At 42.7% G+C, this 17,051-nt stretch overlaps 1 protein-coding gene across 6 annotated transcripts in view; it reads right to left on the bottom strand.

The window, feature by feature from the left end:
* The window catches only part of LOC145594229 (chaperone protein dnaJ C76, chloroplastic-like), a 31,922-nt gene extending 15,446 nt beyond the window's left edge, over positions 1–16,476 (bottom strand). For 3 of the 6 annotated variants that reach the window (XM_081650586.1, XM_081650716.1, XM_081650634.1), the window contains exons 1-6: positions 16,150–16,476; positions 14,838–14,918; positions 14,242–14,279; positions 13,479–13,558; positions 12,429–12,509; positions 12,191–12,305 (exon numbers count right to left, since the gene is read on the bottom strand). In XM_081650586.1, the coding sequence (XP_081506712.1) occupies positions 12,191–12,305; positions 12,429–12,509; positions 13,479–13,558; positions 14,242–14,279; positions 14,838–14,918; positions 16,150–16,455 (701 nt within the window). In that variant the 5' untranslated portion in view covers positions 16,456–16,476. The other 3 variants (XM_081650672.1, XM_081650765.1, XM_081650835.1) reach the window with 3 other exon arrangements.
* Positions 16,477–17,051: the final 575 nt, after the last annotated feature.

Here is a 17,051-nt window from a genome sequence, read left to right as displayed (position 1 = left end):
TCCTCAGCCGGTCAGGCGACAAATGCCTCTATTTCTTCCAAGCAATCAGGAAGAAGACCAGATTTGAGTGGGGGGATGATGCTGAGGCGGCGTTCCAGAGGTTGAAAGATCATTTGCACTCTCTGCCTAGGTTGGTCAGTCCTTTGCCTAGAGAGACGTTGTATATGTACCTAGCCGTCTCAGACCATGCCCTCAGTGCCGTTCTCCTTACTGAGAGAGACGGCGTACAGCTCCCGGTTTACTTCATTAGTCATGTTCTTAAAAATGCTGAACTCCGGTACCCCATGGTTGAGAAATTTGGCCTTGCTTTGTATATGGCATTCAAAAAATTGAAGCCTTACTTTTTGGCACATCCGGTGATGATCTACACGGACCAGCCACTCAAGCGGCCGATGTCTACCTTGGACTCATCCGGGAGAATGTTGAAATGGGCTATTGAAATGCAAAGTCTTGAAATCACTTACGAACCAAGAAAGGCAGTGAAAGGTCAGGCGTTTGCCGACTTAATTGTAGAAATGACTCGTCCGGTGGCTCCGGATAATCTTGATCAGGTTTGGAAAGTGTATGTAGACGGGAGCTCTACAAAGAACGGCTGTGGTGCAGGCGTAATTTATGAGTCTCCTGAAGGAGACAGATTTGAATATGCACTACGCTTCAAGTTTCAGGCCTCTAACAATGAGGCGGAATATGAAGCCCTGCTAGCCGGCATACGCATGTGTAAGGCGGCAGGGGCCATGAAAATTGACGCCTACTCTGATTCTCAATTGGTCGTTAGCCAGTATGAGGGAAGTTATGAGGCTACCCATCCGGCTATGATCAAATATCTTCAGGCAGTCAAAGAAGAGGCCGGGGCACTTGAGGAATTCCGACTGAATCAGGTGCCTAGGTCTGAAAACAACCAGGCGGATGCATTGTCAAAGCTGGCATCTTCCGCCTGCCATGATACGCCTCGGTCAGTCTTCTGGGAAGTTCTTGAAAAGAGAAGCATCTATGAGGATCCCGTTGGAATTCTGGACCGAAGCTCTACCTGGATGGATGGCATCCGGGCCTATCTTTCAGACGACACACTTCCTGATTCGCCACAGGAAGCAGCCGTCCTGAAAAAGCAAGCTGCAAGATTCGAGTTGAAAAATGGAGAACTCTTCAAGGCGGGGTTTCTGAAGCCTTTGTTGAAGTGTGTCACCCCAGAAAAGGGGAAAGAAGTTCTCGAAGACTTGCACTCAGGATTCTGCGCCTCTCACATAGGCGGCAGGTCCCTAGCCGTCAGAGCCAGACGACATTACTTTTGGCCCACTCTTGAGGCAGACGCCAAGGAATTGGTGAAAAAATGTGACAAGTGCCAAAAGTTTGGAAAACTTATTCACCGACCGGCTACTGATCTGACGGCCATCCACAGTCCAATCCCGTTTGCAAAGTGGGGCATGGACATTCTAGGTCCTTACACGCCTGCTCCAGGCGGAAAGCGCTATATCTTAGTGGCTGTGGATTATTTCACCAAGTGGGTTGAGGCTGAGGCGGTTAAAAACATCAAGACCTCAGACGTCATTTCCTTCATCTGGAAGAATGTTATCACCCGGTACCGGGTACCCATGTCTATGGTGTTTGATAATGGTCCTCAGTTTGAGACGCCTCAGCTAAAAACTTGGTTGGGAGATCAGGGGATCTCAAGTTATTTTGCATCTGTTGGCAGGCCCCAAGCAAACGGCCAAGTTGAAGCTTTCAACAAAATCATCTCAGACGGCATCAAAAAGAAAATAGAAAGAGCCGGTGGCTTATGGGCAGAAGAATTAATCCATGTCCTATGGGCCATCCGGACAACAGCGAAAGGGGCAACCGGTGAAACCCCATTTCTCATGGTTTACGGTGCTGAAGCCGTCTTGCCCATCGAACACTACGAGCCGACTCTCAGAATCATGCTGTATGATGAAGAGGCAAATTGGGAAGCAATGCGCCTGGCATTGGATTCAATCCCAGAACACCAGGGCAATGCCGCCTTGCGTCATGAGATTTATCGTCTGAGAATGACTAGAGCCTACAACAAAAAAGTACACAAGCGTCCTTTGAAAGTTGACGACTTAGTGTTACGAAAAATGGAGGCAACCGGTAGGGCTAATGAATTAGGAAAGCTAACTCCAAATTGGGAAGACCCCTACCGGATCTATGAAGAAGTAAGAGACGGCACCTACCGCCTGGAAACCCCAGACGGCAGGCGCCTGCCTAGAACTTGGAATGTAGACAATCTAAAAAAGTACTACTTCTGAGAATGTAATTCTTTGTAAACAATGAGTCAATTATTGAAGATTCAGCCTTTGTTTGCAAAATTGAGTAATCGTTTGATTATCCATCCGGGTAATATCCAGGCGGATTCCCCATCTACCTTATTAAGTTCGATACTTAGTGAAGGTTACATTTGTTTATCCGCCTGGGTAATGCTCAGATCCCTTGTTTACTTAAGTTGGATACTTTGTTTATTCAACTGCTTAACCATCCGCCTAGGTAATACTCAGACGGATTCTCCATTTTTCTAACTAAGTTTGATACTTAGCATGATCCGCCTGGGTAATACTCAGACGGATTCTCCATTTTTCTAAACTAAGTTTGATACTTAGCATGATCTGCCTGGGTAATACCCAGACAGACTCGTTTGATTAAAAAACTAAGTTCGATACTTAGTGTAAATTCAACACTGATTAAGAAACTAAGCACAAAAACGTTTAGTGGCTACACAACCGGTCTCAAACAAGACCAGAGGCTAAAATGGTCGGATGGTTGCTCTTTTTATAAAATCGCCTGTCCCAACATGGACAAAGGCGTCCGGCGACACCCCTCCGGGTGCAATCGTCGCAGAGAACAGATTATCTGTCGATTCTACGTATCCATGCAGACGACTAAAATTGAACGACCGAATTGGTCAACTCATAGCCGTCTGACCGAAATAACCTACGAAGAACGAATAAGTCCCTAAATACCGGATGCCCATAGGCATTAGTCGGTCAACGGCTGAAGTTCTCATTTAGGTTATCCATTCCAAAAATTGCACCTCACCCCAATTGGGGCAAGAGTTCAATGGCTATGAAATCTCTACCAAGACGGGCGTAACCCGTCTGGGTAGTGACCGAAACGCCTGTGGGTGTACGGCTGTGCACTTGGTTTGGGGCAATCACTACTGTGATTGATTGACTTACAAACATATCATGCTCTTCGCAGCATCAGACGTTTTCAAGTCAATCAACCAGCTCCAACTGAAACCAATCACACAGCCGTCCAGGGGCAAGGACAGCCAGACTATTGACTAGTTAGGCAAAGAATCGCCGCATGCTTTTCATAAGATAGGCAAAAATTAAAAATTCAAATGCAAAATAATCAAAACCGACTTAGTCGGTGCAATTCATAAAAGTCCATCCAACCAAACGGTTGTAATGGATAAAATGTTAACCGGACCTCGTCCGGGAGAAAGAAATTGTTAATTAACACGGCTCCACAGCCGGTAAATACAAGAATACTCGGCACACAGGCCGGAAAAAGCAAGTTTTGGCATACAGCCGCTGAATAAGAGAAAAAGACAAAAGCAAAGATTGGCATACTGCCGCTGAAAAGTCACTTCTGGCCTGCAGACGGAGCCTCCTTGTTCTCCCTCTTCTCCTCATCATCTGAGAGAATTTGATGTGCTTCGCCGGGACCAGGAAGCTCAGGCGCGGACGGCTCATTATTGCTGAGCCAGGCTTCAAAGGAGGCAGGCTCTGGCTCACCTTGCTCTCTCAAGTACACCACGTACTCTGCATAGCTGTGTGCCATTGTCCAGATGCTATAATCAGCGTCTGGATACAAGGCAGCCCAAGAAATTTTCATACGGGCGTCGTTGTCAGCATCACTTTCAGCAACAAGGCGGTTTTGCTCCGCCTCCAAGGTTGCTGCAAAGTTCTTCTGAGCTTGAGCAGCATCCTTCTCCAGCCTCTCAACCCTGGTTTTCAGTTTGCCAAGGTCCGCCTGGGCCTTCTTGAGCGCCTCTTCAGCCTGTTTGGCGCTCTCGTCTTCTTTCTTCTGGGCCTCCTCCGCCCCCTTCTTGGCCGTCTCAGCATCCGTTACCCGTTGGTCGGCCGCCTTCAGATCAAGCTCCAGCTGCTGGATTTTAGACGCCTGTGTCATAATTATTGCTTTAGTTTCAAGTTCATTTACGATAGTTGAGTGGAAAGCAATATTATCAGCATCTATGGCAGACTTCTTGGCCCTTTTTACCTCTTCCCGTTTGCGGGAATAAGGACGTTTGAGCCCGTCCACCCACAGCATGGCCTGCAAAAAAGCAGGCGGCATAAGAATTACAGGCGGGGTAATTACTTAAAAAATATTACATGGAATTGACAAGTTTCTTACCTCAGCCAGAAGGGATAGAATGCGTTCAAGATTGAACGTCTCTATCTCAGGGATATTGTCCTTATCCCTCTTCCGGACGGCGTCCAGCATGGCCTTGGCGTGATTCTGGACGTCTGGCCAGCGGGGAGATTGATCTGCACCACAATCAATACGTGATGAGTGCGAAACTAAGGCAGCACCTATCTGTTGCCGACCGTCTGAGGATGACGTCTGTTGGGAGTGGGATTTCACCCGTAAAGGCCACCCCAGCTCAAGCGGGGATTCAAAAGGGTTCTTACCTTCAGAGCCGGCCAAGCGGGAAACGCTTGCAGGCGTGGTGAACCCGGCGGCTGCTGAGGGGTTGGCAAGATCAAGGCACAGGCTGCCGCCTACTTTCTCGAGTCGCCCCGCTATCCGTATCGTCTTAGCCCCGGCTGAGGCGCCAGGAGTTGACGTAGAGGCGGACTTTTTTATTTTATTGAGAACGGCTGGGGCCTCCTCTCTAGCCCGTTTGAGATTCTTCTCAAACGATTTCCCAACTTCTCCCCCCTGTGAAAATAAACAAGTAAAGGTTAGTATCCGGGCAAGACAGTTTATAAAATAAACTTAAGAAAGGGTCAGGCGCTCAATACCTTGGCCCTGACCTCGGCCGCAGCTTTCTCCGCAAGCTCTTTGCGGATGGCCGCAGAAGACCGCTTGGGAGTTTTCTCCGTCTGCAGCATGTTCAATGCTTCTTCTGCAAAACGAAAGAAATTGGTCAACATCATAAATCAATACCGATAGAAAAATACTACAGACGGTATGAACTCAGGTGCATACGTTTATTAAACATGTGCCCTAGCCCGCAGGCGGCTAAGAAACATTCATCCCTGAACCAGGCGCTCTTGGGAATCCAGTTCTTAGGGACTTTTATTGTTTCCCCGGTTGACAGAGTTGCGTCTGTGAGGCCGAAAAAGTCTGCCTCAATTATTTTGTCAAAGTCTTCCTCTGGGATCCGGGGAAGAGCGCACTTCCTGCCCAACAAGTCAGGCTTCTTATTGTACAGACGGAATTCATAGTTTTCCCGTCTGGTTGGGGCTGACATCAGGTAGAACCTGTGTTTCCAGCCATCGAATTTGGAGACCTTGTCCAAGGTCATCATATATTGCGGCTGCGTGGTTAGAGTGTACCACGCCCTCCAGCCGCCTGGGCTCCTACTGAGGTAGTGCATGCTTGCAAAAGCCTCCCAGCCGGGGTTAAGCCCTTGGAACTCGCAGGCGGCAACGTACCCCAGAATGTTGGTCCAGGAGTTGGGGGTAAGTTGCCAGAGCCCCAGGCCGTAGCCTCTCAAAATTGCCTTCACCGCCTGGTGAAGGGGGAAGCGAAGGCCGGCTTTGAACGCCGCCTCATAACAGCCAAAATAGCTGTTGGCGTTCTCTTGATCATCCCCCCAAGCGATGGTGCCCAGCTCAGGCGGCACCCGGATCTTATACCCGTCTCCAAGCGGGTGCATTTTCTTAAAGTTCTCTAAGTTCTCCCCCATTTGGATCCGGTCTTTGGAGGAGACGTGGATGCTGAAGGGATCGTCCTTCTCACTCCACTTTTTCCTTTCTTCCTCCTCGCTATCCGGAAGAGGGGGCAAGTCATCGCTGCTCTCAGAGGTAGAGGCGGAGCTGTCACTCTCCGTCTCCCCCTCACTTTGGTCCATGGGGGCAGAGGCGGCCTCGTCGCCGCCTTGGTCACACTCTTCCAAGAAAGAGTCAGCAGGGGTTGAAGGGGCGCGCGGAGGGGATCTCTCCAGAGCCGTCTGGTCTCCCTGACCAGACGTTTCTCCCTCATGCGTTTGGCCGCCTGAGCCTTCGCTTCTGTAATTTGGATCAGTGGCCGTCTGCATTGTCCGAGCCATGGTATCCTGCACAGACACATAACTGGTCGGAATCCATGGCAAAGGGTGGTCCCAACACCCCGAGCCGGCACTCCCAGTCCTAGACTCAGCCGTCCCTGGTGACCGGCTGGACTCTAACCTAGGCTGTGCCGTGTGTGTTGGTGATGCATCCATTTATTGCAAGAAATATGTACAAGCGGTGAAAAAAGAAAAGAGCTGAGAGAGACAGAGACGGTACCTTTGGATTTGATATCTGAAGGAAGGCGGGTCCGGCTGGGTTGCGGAAGAACAAAGTTTCTTGCTCGCGCCTGACTCAAACGGATGACTTCTGCTCTCTCAAAGTTTTTCTCTCTAAAAAATTTTTGTAAACGTACAAAATTATGAGGGTAAAACGGCTATATATAGAGGGTTAATATGGGGGCATTTCCGTAATTTACCTGGAAGGTGAACGGTTACTCTGTAACGGTAAAATTACCGCCAACCGGAGCGTGACATGTGTCACAGGTGCCACGTCACATCTGTGAGGGGCAAATGTTTAGGGTAATTTTACCCCGCCATGTGGTCCAATCAGAGGATGACACGTGTCAGCCTCATGATGGCCCAAAGTGGACCAATCCCTGCTCGACACGTGTCATTCCAGATAATTAGGGAAAAAGGCGGCCTTCAGGCCCAAATCCCGAGAACGCCGAAAAACGGCGCAGCCCACCAATGATTAGGGTTCAGTGACCTAATCAGGGGCAATTCCCCAAGACCCTATAAATAGGGAGATGTCCCTCATTTTGAGGACACGTTTTACCATTTATTACAATTGCATTCTCTCACATCAGAGAAACACCTGAGCTTGGAATCCAAGCAGATACCCACCTAAATTTCCGTACTCTTTATTCCTTTTCAAGTTACTAACTTGACCGTCGGAGGCGGAGCACCACCCAACAGGTGTCTCAGTTTGCTTTGCAGGTAAAGCTCATCCCGGATCAGTCTTCGTGTTGTAACTCTCCCGAGGGACAAAAAACACCCAAAACAAGTTGCTTCCATGATAATCTGTTGGGGAACTGCTTCCTTGAGATTGGTGGTGAGCTTTAATGTGTGGTCGGTGCCTCTTGGGTTACCATTGTTTTTGTGATCCCCTACACGTGACCTTCGTTGTTTACTCGACCATTGTTTTCCCTCTCTTGGGAGGTTCTCCTCTGTGTCTCTCTGGTGTCTCTGGGCTCGTCGCTCTTTACTTCGAACCGAGTGGGTTTAGCGGGGGTGTATCTTGGATGTTGCCGACTCACTGGGCTTTATCTCCCGCTTCTGGGTGTCTCTGGTGCGAGCTTGTTTCTTTGATGTCGTCTTCTTCTCTGGATCCATCACTCGCATTGTCGGTAGGTATCGGACTTCTGGTTCTTCTGGGGCAATCATTCTCATGGAGCTCATCCTGTAGATCCCACCCATTCTTCGAACTGAATATTGTCTCTGCTAGTCTCTTTCTCATCTGGGGACTCTTACATGGACATGGATGACAATCTCTTTTGGATCTTGTCAAGCTCTTCTTTATGCTCGCACTCCCACCATTTGTGTGGGCCTCGACAAAGAATGCAGTTCGACAGCTTAGTATTTGCTGAGGACGTGCCGGCCTTAGAGTTTCCGGAGTTGTGGGAGGGGTTGATGTTGTTCTCTGCGCATCACCTCCCACCCACACTTCTTCTCTGATATGTATTGATAGTGTTAGACTATACTTGAGAGCCGTTCTCTGTACCCATTGGAGAGTTTGGAGTCGAGCTATTAGAGCGTGTTGACGTCCCACTTGAATCATTCTGGGACTGGCGGCCCTTCTAGACTGAGTAGTCCATCAATCTCTCAGCAGCACACATGGCAGCAGCGAGGGTATCAATTTTGTGTCTTAAAATCTCTCGTTGCGCCCATTCCTTTGACCCATCGACAAAGTTGAACACACGATCTTTCTCGTTCATGTTTGTGATGTCCAACATTATCGCCGAGTATTCCTTCACATAGTCGCGAAGAGAGCCCTTCTGGCGGCACTCCAACAACTTCATCCGAGCAACAAAGGTTGTGTTGTCGGGGTAGAATTGTTCTTTGAGTTCCTCTTTGAACTCCGCCCATGTATCAATATTGATTCTTCCTGCTTCGATGTCTGCGTGCTTGGTGCACCACCAAAGCTTGGCATCGTCGGACAAGTACATGATGGCAGCATCCACCTTCTGATCGTCACTCAATTAACATACTCGGAAGTACTGCTCCATGTCGAAGAGGAAGTTGTCTACTTCTTTGGCATCTCTGGCGCCGTTGTAGTCGCAAGGTTTGGGCGGCTTGATCTTTGCTGCACCGCGTCTCAGCCCACAGCGCGCATTAGGGGTAGCACATTTCTCAAGTGCTTCATCGGCTTGTCCTTGAACAAATTGCAATTGTTCACGAAAAGCATCTCTATCTTCTATCAATTTCACAATTTGCTCGGCTTGCTCGTGCACAACGACTTGCAGTTGGGACCATTCGTCCTCTTTCGTCTCGAGCCAACCGAGTCTTTCCTCTACGAATTCCATCTTCGGTGCCTACACGGGTTGCTGCGACGAGGTTTGAACTTGGCTCTGATACCAACTGTCACGATCCGGGAGTTTGGACCTCGAAACATGCGGCGCGCTCTAGCCTTTTGGTGGCATGAACGCTAGCCTTGGGCGGAAGAGGGGCTTTGATAAGTGATATTTATGTCACTCCTAGGGGTAGTGTTTAGGTTATTTTCGTGTTTATTTTCCCTTATTTTACCTTTTATTCTCTTGTTTTCTCTTTAATAAAGCTTCTAGTTTAATTTGGTTATTGTGGAGTGTTTTAGTTTATTTTCTTTATTTTATTAGTTTTAGTCTATTTTCCTATTTTATTTTATTTATTTCTATTTTATTTATTTTATTTTATTTGTCTTGGTTTTATTTTATTTCATCCTCTATTTATTTTCATTGTATTTTATTCTTATTCTTTTTCCAATTCCTTCCTCGGTTTTGTGTGTAGGGTCCCGGGTTTCATGTCAAGTGAGTTCGGAACTCGGGAACAAGTCGATGTGTGTGCAGTTCTTTGCTAGCTGCTGACTGTTGCCCACCTTAACCTTCACCCCACCATCTCCTATCCTCCACCACACCAACTAAACACCAATTCCCCTGCTCCATCTCCCCTGTTCTCACGCAAACCAGAAATCAAAACCCCCTGCTCCAATTCACACACCAGCAGCAACAATTCACACCCACCAACAATTCACAATCCTTTCCCAACAATTCACACTCACGCAACAACCCACAATCAATTACCAATTCACTCACCCGCGCCACCGTTCTCACTCACCAACCCCACAACCACCAACAACAGCAACGAACACAACCACCAGCAATCACTCACGCAACTATCACCAACTCACCTGCGAACAGCCACCACCATCACCAATCACCCCCGCAACAACCACCAATTACCACCAGCCACCGTCATCCACCATCTTTAACCTTCCCCTGCTCCTCACGCACTCAACAACAACAATAATCACAGCAGCAACCACGCACTCCAACCGTCAACCAACCCGCAACTCACAGCCGCAATTGAGCTGCTCCCTGCTACCACCGTTCCCTCGCATCACCACCAAGCAAAGCTGCCGCACACAGCAGCAGCCCCAAATCAGAGCAGCCCGCAACCCATAGCTCCAATTCATCTCAATTCGCAATACCCTTCAGAGCGGACGCTCACTCCTCTGAAGCGGCCGCTCCATTCTTGGTTCAATTTCACCAATTTGAGGCAGAAGATCAGAGCGGACGCTCCGATGAGTATGAGCGGCCGCTCCGAGTTTCGCGTGTGAGATTGTACGGATTAATGAATTTGAGCGGCTGCGATTCCTTCCATTAATCGAACGGTGGCGATTAAGTGATGATTGCTGATGATGATTGATGATGGACGGTGAAGATGATGGTTGATGATGCTCGATGGTTGGTGATTGAATTAGAGCAGCCACGAAAGGAGAAGGATGATGAAGGTCGTGGGTTTGATGGGATTTGGGTTTTATTTTCCCTTTTTATTTTTAGTTTTAATTATTTTAATTATTTTTATTTTCTTTGTTTTCTTTATTTTTTTTCTTTTCTTCTTAACTTGTATAAATACCCCTTTGGGGTTATTTCCTCTTAACTTTTGAATCATCCATCATTATTATTCTACTCTCTAATTAGTTTTTAGGAGAGCTTCTCTCTCTAGGTTTAGCTTAGGGTTAGGGTAGTTTAGAGAGAGAAAGTGAGGGTTTCACCATTGTTGAACTTGGATTTTGAAGAAGAAATTGATCATCTTTTCTATTGATTTACATCTTCAATCAATGAGAATCTCTAACTCTCTCTCCTCTATTTTTATTGCTTTATTTTTATTATTATTTTAGTTGTTGGTATTACTTGTTAATCATGTTGATTCTTGGTTATTTGTTAATTAATCTTGTTATTATCATGATTAGTGAGTAATTTCCCCATTAAAGGGATGGTTGTGGTGTAGTTGGATCTTGAGCATGTTCTAGGTTTAGAGTTGATTTATTTGTGATTAAAGTCTTCATATGCTTGATATTCTTTAATCTTCTTGCAAGTGCACATTGTTGGTTGATTAAAGGTGAATCTTTGCTAACAAGGAACGGAAGTTGACTTAGTTAAGGTTCATTATTATCGATAGTTATTTAATATTACCTCCTAGTATATGGTTCTAATGTGGAAACATAGAGGCTATGTTAGGAGAAGCCAATTGACCCCGGAAGGCGGCTAGATTGGACCCTTTATTTCGATATTTGAGCATGTTTAGTTCATAATTAATTCAATTTCTATGCCTTTGTTTATGTTCAAGTGAATGTTATACCTAAACCATTTCCCTTAATGTTTTATTTCTTGTTTTAGCATTTTTAGACTTTAGTTTATTTATCTCCTATTCCGGACTAGCTTAATTGTCGATAACATTTGGTGGTGTTTATCCGTTCTCTGTGGTTCGACCCCTATGCTTGCCTTATACTCGTATTAGGTTTGTTTAGGTTGTATAAATTGTATTTGATCTAGGGATAGTCGTTTGACGACGCGATTATTCCCTTGTCAGGCTTGTGAGCACAAAGCAACACAAGCGGGCAATAAAATCAAAGGAGGACTCACGTCTATTTGGGCGACAGAGTACGGGTGGTCGGGGCTTGAGACGGCCGATACTTCAAGGCGGGCACAAGCGGGTCCGAACCACGAGTTCTTTATGCATCAAGTTAGTTTGGAGGGGAGCTGTTATGCAAGTAAGACATAATATCTATAAAGGTCTAACAACAAACAAGCATAAAGCAAGGCAACACTTGGTAGAAGGCTTAAGATTTCATTAATCATTCACCTTCTAAAGAGCTTTAATTTGATTACAAGGAGAATCCCTAGTGAACACTGAACTGACAGTAACACAATAATGGGACCTCAAGTTAAGAAAACATAAAGTAAACTCTAGGAAAGCATCTAAAGGGAATCTAATACATCAAAAGGGGTTGGACTCTAACACAATGGCACTAAGCTAACACACCACAACAACCACAAGGAACAGTGCACTAAAGCAGTAGAAGAGAGTTCGGCTTATTAGCTGACTTTTTGAGTACCTATAGGAAGAAGACAACAACTAACAACGGTAACAATTAAGGCTTGATGCCACATCATGTTGATAGTAGAGTAATAAAAATAGCAGTGGAGCAGTAGTAGAGAATTATTCAGAAAATTATATTGGAAAAACTTGGAGTGTTATGGCCTAAAGCCATTATTTATGACTTGTTAACCTTTTGGCCACTTTTATTACAACCAATCCAACAATTGTCTTCCTTAATTCTTGTATTATTAGTTCTTGCGAGTGTAGTATATTGCTCAATGAGAAATCTGTTCACTTTGAAATATGTTTTATGCGTCATAACATGTGCAAGGAGAATGGAATATAGCAAGAAACATACAAACATCAAATGTGGATTACCAATCAAGAAGTTCCTCTAGTATGATTCTCTGTGAAGGTGTAACATAGTGAATGCAATTTCTAGGGCACTGACCCAGAGCTATCTGGACTCTGTAATCTTCACCATATCCTGTGCCTGTCAGCAATTATAGTTTCATATCAAAAACTCAAATATCCAACTAACTCTCCTCATTTGTCTTCTGATCCTCTGTACAATATTTCTGATAATAAATGGCATTTACTGAGCTGATTCACAAACCTTGATAAGTTGCACGGGCAGTTCCCAGTGAAGAAAAGGAAAAGGCATGAGGGGCCTGTTTGACACATGAATATGGGCATCCTACAAAAACTTCAACTTGTTCAGACAAGTGAAAGCCAATTTTTATACAATTCATTTCACAGCTAGCTGCCTGAAGGTTTCCACCTGTGGAGGGTCTAAAGTTCTGGTTTCAATAGCCTTTGTCTCTCCCAATGAGAGAAGCTGTGCATATTTGATTGCAGATTAAAAACACAACGAAGGTGCTTAATGACAAATAAAAAGGAAGCACATCACTTAGACAATATTAGATTTATTTCAGATTGAAACCTGTTACCTAAAGATAAAATAAACCTGGAATTATTTACACAATATAAATGCATGGATAGCAAAAAGTGAATCCAGGTTTCCTTTTCGGGTAACATGCAGGTGGAATAGATCAATTTTGGTTGGGAGGGGAAACATCAGAAAGTGCACTGGAGATGTGATGAGTCGAAATTATGCAACAATTTTAGCTTAGTTTTGATTCAATTCCCCTTCGTTTATTAATTTATATACATATTTGACCAAGTGGAATATCAAAGAAACATAATGGCAAAAAAGTAAAGAAATATAATACTGTAGTGAATTAAATATTTCCAATGAAAATTTGGCAAAAGTATACTTTTTCCGTTTTTATTTACTCACAAGTCACAACATTTTAATAGTGTTTATCTGTTTACTATTTACATACTCATCTTAAATTGCATTTTTTTTTTTTCGTTTATACTTAATGAAAAATATAGTCAGATGTGACCTTATTAGATCCATCTCAATGTCTTCTTTATTAAAATCTAATATGTATAGTTTTTTACAAATACATACATAATTGAAAAAATATACAATTGAAAGTTATGCATCGGTTGAGGCTCCCTAATTCAATGAGCATTTAAACTACCAATGATGCCTATGATATCAATTAAACAGGTGCTGAATTTTGTTCCACCAAGAATTAATCATGTTGAATTCTACTTCATATTGGAGTTCACAAGGAAATAGAGAAGATTTTAGTACCTTTGCCAGCACACACAACTTCATTGACAAAAATATTGAATGCTTCACATTCTGGATTGTCAAAAGGATCTAAACATTCACTGCAAACACGAGTGCAAGTAATAAGCATGCAGTAAAATCTTTTTAGGAAACAAATAATTAAGCAAAATACAGGACTCGTAGAATAATATATATATATATAGTATGTACTATAAATAGCTAAACTTATAGGAATAATTAACTACCATATGAAGAGAAATCTGTCAAAGATCATACTAAATATAAGAAATCCTGCAAAACTTATAGTCTTTTAGGACTGAAAACAAATCCCAGGATTCTTTTCAAAGAGGATAAGCCAATAAACCCTCAATTTGTTCAGATCGAGGACTCAGTATGCTGATGCAATCAAGTAAGGAAGACTTTCTGTTTAGAACACTGCTAAGTCAGCATATTATCTTTCTGAGCAAAGGTTTTCTTCGTTGGTGGAAATCACCAGCTCAGAGAAGGCAAGAAAGGAACAAGTACTGAAAACAATAAAATTCGTAGTCCAAACACTGCTCAATATATTTCTAACATTTCACAATTTGGAGACCGCAATATCAGAAAACAATTTTAGAGATTTGACAATGTAACAAGAAAGCGTGTGAAAGTAAACACAATAAAGACAGACGAAAACGTAAGAATTTTGTAGGCGATGAGAAAATTTAGATGCAACAACACAACGGTAGAGACCAATATGGCAATATGGTATATCCAAACATAAGATTATACAAGAAGATTCTACCTTTCAATTATATCTGACCTGCTGATATTTGAGAGAATCTGCATCATTATAAAGTTTTAATCGTCAGCAGTTAAATAGTACCGAGCAAGCAAGAAACGATGCAGAATTAGATTGAACAATATATATAAACATTAGCGCAGAAAATTGACTCCAAAAACCATGTATATGCAACCTTTACACTCTCATACATGCCTGATGCAAAAATATTTTTTCTTCTGTTCCCAAAAGTTCTTGATAGTTACTACTGTTTACATACAAATTAAGCAAAATGGAGAGAGAGTGGAGATGTGGTGAGTGAGTGTAAAAAAGGGTGGGAGGATTAAGAAAAAAAGAGTGTAAATGTGTAGATATTGTGGGGTAAGTGGAGTAAGGTAGTAATTGGGGTTTGTCACAAATAAAATAAAGCAAATTAAAGAGCTCTTAGGAAACTAAAATAGAAAAGCTTAATAGTTAAAGACCTTCACAAACAAAGGTAGTAGTTCACAAGGAGAACAAAAAGGAAGCAAACTTAATTCCCAATTTAGCACTATTTTTTCTATTATTCTCTCTTGTTTGAACATAATAAAAGCTCACTAAATAAATATAAGTTGGATTACCTCATATGCTTGAATCACACGGCGAATCATCAAATCAGAACTGTGTTGATTGCTCCTCACATCAGGGTGAAATTCCTTCACCTGTTCCAGATATTAATTGACCCTCAAATTATTTATAAAAGGTATTACTATCACTTATTAAAAGAACAGAAGAGAATTACTACAGACTAGTATTACATTGACATGTCTTACTTTACTTGCTTGATCTTTGAGCTCATGTTGCTGTTTACATGGTTTTTGAATATCCAAATAATCCACTACAATACAATTATCTTACAGTATTTACACTTGTATTCCAAAACATTCTCAATTTGATGGGTGACACTTGGGATTATTCATGTCAATTTTCCTGTAATAGTGGCAAGAATAATTCCAACTATAGCTGATTTGCTTACGATTACTTCAACTTCCCTTTCAGTGACTTAAGGAAACTTATTTAGAAGCATGAATGGGGAAAGAAGCTTTGGTTTACAGAGTGGTATGGGTTCGCAATCAAGAATGAAACCACAGTGAGTTGGGATTGAAACTTCTTATTTGGTTGTAGTTTGGAAATGAATTTTGTCTTTTATTTGATTTCTCTGGGGAGGGGGGTGATTGGTTTGCATACTTTTTGAATGAATTATGGTTTTACAATGAATGAAACTAATACCTCTTGTTTGTTTATGAAAATTTCAATTTCTAAACCCGTACTTCAAACCATCAAAGTACGGGGTCTAAAATCCAAGGGGGAGGTGGGTATGACTTATACCATACATTCAAAATGTCAATTTCCAAACAAAACCAAACACATGGCATTACGAATCAAGTTCCAGTCCTATGTCACTTTGGTTTCAATTCTAATTCCAAATTAATATCACCTACCGAAACAAACACTCCCTGATAGTTTGATATGTCATACCCACCTCCCATAGTCCCATATTTAGTGCATCTGAGGTGTCTTGAAATTTTCTTAAACAAACACTAGATATGGGTTGTACTCATTCCAAACGACCAAACCCATACCCCATACCAGAAAAAATTGCGAACCAAACACCCCCAAAGTTTCAATCTCTAATTGGCCAGTTCTTTTCCAACCTCTACCCAGTCTCTCCTCCCCCCTCCTCCCTTGCGCAGCCACTCCGCTCCCAATCCCAAGTCGAGCCACCCCGCCACTACCCAGCTTGCCAGCCTTCTTAACCACCTTAATACCTAATAACTCACAAGATCTCGAACCCATTTCCTAAACCCACATCATTTCAATTCAAATCTAACTAATTAATCAATTAAAACATTATATCATTTCAATTAAAATACAGAAGTAATGAACACTTACTTTAGCTCTGAAAGCAGCCTTGAGTTGGGCAGCAGAGCAGTGGGGTTCGACACCGAGGATGTCGTAAGCAGCAGCAGTGCTGGTGGGAGAATCATTATCATACCAGAATTGGTCTCTAACTCCACAGTTGAGTCTAGATGACAACGATGAAGAAAGACTATAAGGTTTGGATTGAAGAGGTGAGAAAATTGGCGCGTAAATTGGTTGTAGAAAGTAGTTATGACAGTTAAAACTGTTTGGGATGGATTTCAGAAAAGGGGAGAAGATGGGAGTTGGAGTTGCAGCTCCTCTTAGTATGTAAGCCATAGAGTCATCTAACTTCGTTTTTTCTCTATTTTGTACCGGTAGTGTAATCCCCCTATTTTTTAAATATTTTATAAATGAAAATTTATTTTAATTATAATATTTATTTGTTATTTTTCATAATTTAATTTCAAAAGTTTCAAATTATTAATTTGGGTCGAAATTTATTTGAACAAATTATTTTATGCACCTTTATTCTACAATTTATGTCCAATCACACAAGCCTACCCATTTGTAATCGACCCATTATTTTTATGAGGCCCAATCTTCTTATTTACCCTACAATTCTCTCCTATAAATACCCCATGAATCCCCAAAAAATTTCCCACACAAAAAGGTTAATCTTATTTTCTTTCTCCTTAGTTTTATTAATTTGTGTAATTATAATTATTGATTATGGGTTTTGATTTTATTGTTTGAAATTAATTTAATTAGTATCAAATTGTATTTTGATGATTAAACTTTATAATTTCAGATTTTATAAGTGTCATAATTTTCAGATTTTGTAAATTTTATAACCTAGGGTTTTTAATTATTGAAAATCATGATTTTAGGGTTTTTATGAACAATTGATTTAGGGCTTTTATAGTAATGATGTT

The sequence above is a fragment of the Chenopodium album genome, chromosome 1 (genome assembly GCF_948465745.1).
Source record: "Chenopodium album chromosome 1, dcCheAlbu1.1, whole genome shotgun sequence".
In the NCBI taxonomy this organism is placed as follows: Eukaryota; Viridiplantae; Streptophyta; class Magnoliopsida; order Caryophyllales; family Amaranthaceae; genus Chenopodium; species Chenopodium album.
This window is presented reverse-complemented; position numbering and strand designations above follow the sequence as displayed.